The sequence below is a fragment of the Teleopsis dalmanni genome, chromosome 2, assembly GCF_002237135.1.
Source record: "Teleopsis dalmanni isolate 2A chromosome 2, ASM223713v2, whole genome shotgun sequence".
NCBI classification, from domain to species: domain Eukaryota; kingdom Metazoa; phylum Arthropoda; class Insecta; order Diptera; family Diopsidae; genus Teleopsis; species Teleopsis dalmanni.
In genome coordinates this window covers 67,886,375-67,890,355 of record NC_051847.1, presented here as the reverse complement: position 1 = coordinate 67,890,355, position 3,981 = coordinate 67,886,375, and the positions used below count along the sequence as shown (strand labels likewise).

Genomic DNA, 3,981 nt, shown 5'->3' with positions numbered 1-3,981 from the left:
ATACCTCATGTAATGAGTGTCTACTAATACTTGAAGAAATGACACCAGAACACCTGATGTGTTTTTGTCCAGGTCTGGCCAGAACTAGGTTTAAGTTTCTAGGGGCCCCTTTCTTCAACTCACTTAGCGATATCTCCAGTATCAGCATTAGCCAGATTCTTGCCTTTATTAATGCCTCTGGTTGGTTCTAGTTTGACCCTCTATCTACTACCCACTATTACGAGGTTTTTGTGGATTCAAAACGGCTTTCATCCTTAGCTATTTGAGGAGGATTCGTTCTCTCTCCACCACAACTAACTAAATAACATAAGTGCAGCGCAAATAATCCCTAGGAAATTTCAATTTACTTTACCTCAATTTACTCGAACTCGCACACGGCCATAATTTACTTTTTTCTTATATACAATAAAATCAAATCTCAGAATGGTTACAGGCTTCTCGGGGAGGTATGCATATTTGATGTCAATTATTGTTTAGTCTGATGAAGTGATAAACAATAATTCAGTCAAGGCGTGAAGAGAGGTTTTGAAGATACCTCGAAATTATTAAGAGTAAAAGTGCTCAATTGCACTGGCTCAAATAGCTTCAACATAATGATATAATCATAAAAATATGATTAGTTTACGTATAATATATATTGGATTCGATATCATATAGAATGTCTTACACCTTTTTTGCACTTTCTCACAGAAGTATAATAATTGTTCGCAGATTTATATATTAATCGTGAGACCTCTTCATTAACACAATGAATTCTGAACTTCAAATTTTATTTATCAAAATAAAAATTGAATTTTTGAAAAAATAATTAAAATATAAATAATTATTTCATTTAGAAAAATTTGTTTTTAATTATTTTTTAATAATTATAAATGACTACAGGCGTTTTCCTTTCCCACGAGTATTTGTACCATCACCGGTGGAAGGAGAGTTAGTTTTACCAATTGAGTCATCATTAGGATCGGAGGAGGAGTTTTTTGATCTCTTGCCATAAAGGACAGCAGCATTTTTGACATTATAATTTTTATATTCGACAAGTTCCTCAGCTGTTTCCTCACGGATTGTAGGAAGTGAGAAATTTGAACAATAATTTTTTAATTGGCATTTGCCATCTGATACACGAATGTTCTCTTTCTGTGAAAGAGCATTAAGACGAGACATTTCATTCATGTAGAATTCTACACGTTCATAAGAAGATTGCAGGAAACTATCCATTTTAATCTAAAGTTGAGTATAATTTGGTTAATAATAATTATATATATATTTGTAATATTATATATAATTTTTGATTTTATTACATTTTTATAAGCTAATAAATATGATAAGTTTACCTTTAACAGTTTGGTCTGTAGAGCTAAATTTTCAGCTATATCATGTGTACTCCCATCAGTCATAAGACGATCAATGCGGTCAAACTCTTCCTCGATATTTGCTAAGGTCCAGTCCCTGTCTCTGGAAATTCATTTCTGTAGTAATTTTAAATTTCAATTTAAAATATGTTTTACTTACAAATTTTGTTGACTTTCATTATGTTTTTTATTTGCCATGTTGAGAAAGTAAATTTAGTCTTCTCCGAATGAACGTACTGGTTAACAATTTTTTTTGTTTTAAATTTTTATATATAACGTAACTAATTTTATATATTTCTAAGCTACTAAGTTTAAAATTTAAAATAGCTGTAAAATTTTTAATTTTAATTTAGTTTTTATTTCAACATAAATTTGTTTTAGTAAAACCTACCTGCGAGGTAGGTGAACTTTATGAGAATGTAAATAGGTGGGATATTTTATATTAGTACATATGTTCTCTTATTTAGAAGATACATCTAAATGGTTTTTTCACTATATTCACATTTGTGGTTACAAATAAGGATTGGACTATAGTTGAAATTATCAGCACTTGCACATGTTAGCACGTTATAGGAGTCCTTCCCCTCGTTACTTATGTAATTATTTAGAAATGGTCGCAATATAATTATACGAAATGAATAAATAGGGTACCGTCTCATATGGCAACGAACTGATCATGCCTGGTATGACCACCCTGCATATAAAACATTAAGAATATCGATTGAGTTTCAAAATGTTGGCAATTACGGACATCCTGATATCAGAATGGGAAAGGAACTACCAGTCTACTGATTTTCTCCTGGATATCTCAAAGTCGGTCACAAAAAAAGGGATTAGAGCTCGTAACTGCCTTTAATCAGAGCCAATATTCTTAGATTGATTTCTAATGTTGAGATGATAATGAATGCTATCATAAAATAATCTACCAGAAACTTTACTGGGTATAAGGATGCCAGTTTTACTCTCCGAGAGACTATCCTACAGTATATGTAGAGACAAACCAGTCTTTAGGTAACTTGAATGTTCGGCCCATGAGCAATTTTTTTCGGTAGTAAACCACTTTTCTTTCGAAGCTCTCGTTATAACACTCTGTTCAACATATTTCATCTAGCATCCAATAGTCAATCCAATAGTCATCCAGCAAAGGCAATATTCTATTTCTGCTTCCTTTTACTACAGTTTTATATAGCAGTCAACCACAATTTTCGAAAAGGATTTACTTAAGTATCTGTATAGATGCAGTTATGCCGCCTTCTAAACGTCGAGTTTAAATCTTCGATAGAAATCAGTGAACCATTCACTCCGCAGATGCGAGATTCTGTATTTGTGAAGACCACTTGCAGATTAGTTTTGGAATCACTGTGTCGAGAGATCTATTTCATTGTACAAATAATTTCTCTCAGATATGCATATTATTTAAAAATACCAATTTAAGTAATTTAAGTGTAAAGTTATATTTCTTGCAATTGGGCACTCATAACTAGTAATTCATGATACGGTGAGTAGTCTTAGTGATGATTCTAACAGTTCTCAAAATATATAGGACCCAACATAATATACTGAAGTAACGCTTAGATGAATTTTATTGATTACTTCTTACTTTATTGATTGCCGTCTTGATTTCTTTGTATAAGGATGAGTTCAAGTTGCATCCATTGTAAACTATAAAAAAACCAATAGATAAGAGTATTTAGTACTCCTGTATAACAGAGATTATGCTTAAGAGAATTTACATTTAATTGGCTCCTCTATTTAGATATATAAGCAAATGTCTCATTGTATTCGATTTTTTCACTATTAATTAAAGTCCCTATAAATTGACTAACTAAATGAATTTTAATAGCTAGAAACAATTACAATAAATAAATGGGTCTTCCAATCGTAGCATATGGGCCAAATGTGAATGTAATCGAAGAATCATTGCACTTATATTTTGGCAAAATTTTGGCAAAAATAATTGCAATAAATTTACGAAAACCATTTTACATTAAAATGAACTACATTAAATCAAGAAGTAATGTAAATGATAAAATTTATAGTCCATTCCTTTTTTCACAATATGGGAAATGTGTTACACTCATAGACATAAGAATTGAGACAAACCAGTTTTTAAAAATTTGAAGTAGAATATTCAAGGTATATTAATTTATTTATAAATATTAATTTATAAATATATAAATGATATATTAATTTTATTAAAGCGCGTTATATAGAGCATTTAATATGTACATAGTATATTTGTTTCAAAAAACTGATGTTCAATAAATCTGGCACGCCATAAGCTATGAATGGTTCTCTTGGTCTCAAGCGATGCCAGACAAAATTAAACTTTATGTAGACTTTGCAGTAGCTATAGGAGTGCTTGAAACTCTACTCTTGAGACATAGCCATCAAATATTTGTATTGAAGATTTTTAAAGAGTTTTTTAGACAAGACCTAAATTTTATCATTAGTGGAATTTAAATCCAAATCATATGTGCCGTAGTTCTTTAAGCATGCACGATCTATCAGGAAAGCCTTTAAAATGGTTGACTTCAGGAGGTAATTCTTAAACGAGAATAATGGCTTTTTTTTTCTTTTTCAATATTTATGTATATATAAAGTATCGCTGAGTCTCATTAATAAAAATAAG

The 3,981-nt window shown here is 30.6% G+C and overlaps 1 protein-coding gene across 1 annotated transcript; it reads right to left on the bottom strand.

The window, feature by feature from the left end:
- Positions 1-848: 848 nt before the first annotated feature.
- LOC119685673 lies at positions 849-1,598 on the bottom strand. Its single transcript, XM_038100028.1, has 3 exons — positions 1,510-1,598; positions 1,332-1,452; positions 849-1,221 (listed from the first exon to the last, which is right to left on the bottom strand). The coding sequence occupies exons 1-3, from the start codon at positions 1,545-1,547 to the stop codon at positions 877-879; spliced, it is 504 nt and encodes a 167-aa protein (XP_037955956.1). The 5' UTR covers positions 1,548-1,598; the 3' UTR covers positions 849-876.
- Positions 1,599-3,981: the final 2,383 nt, after the last annotated feature.

Excerpts from the sequence above, each read along its gene's own strand:
- LOC119685673 (XM_038100028.1), bottom strand. The coding sequence starts at position 1,547 with ATGGCAAATAAAAAACATAATGAAAGTCAACAAAATTT. Across the intron at positions 1,453-1,509 it reads AATGAAAGTCAACAAAATTT|AGACAGGGACTGGACCTTAG; the intron begins GTAAGTAAAACA and ends ATGAATTTCCAG. Across the intron at positions 1,222-1,331 it reads TACAGACCAAACTGTTAAAG|ATTAAAATGGATAGTTTCCT; the intron begins GTAAACTTATCA and ends ACTCAACTTTAG.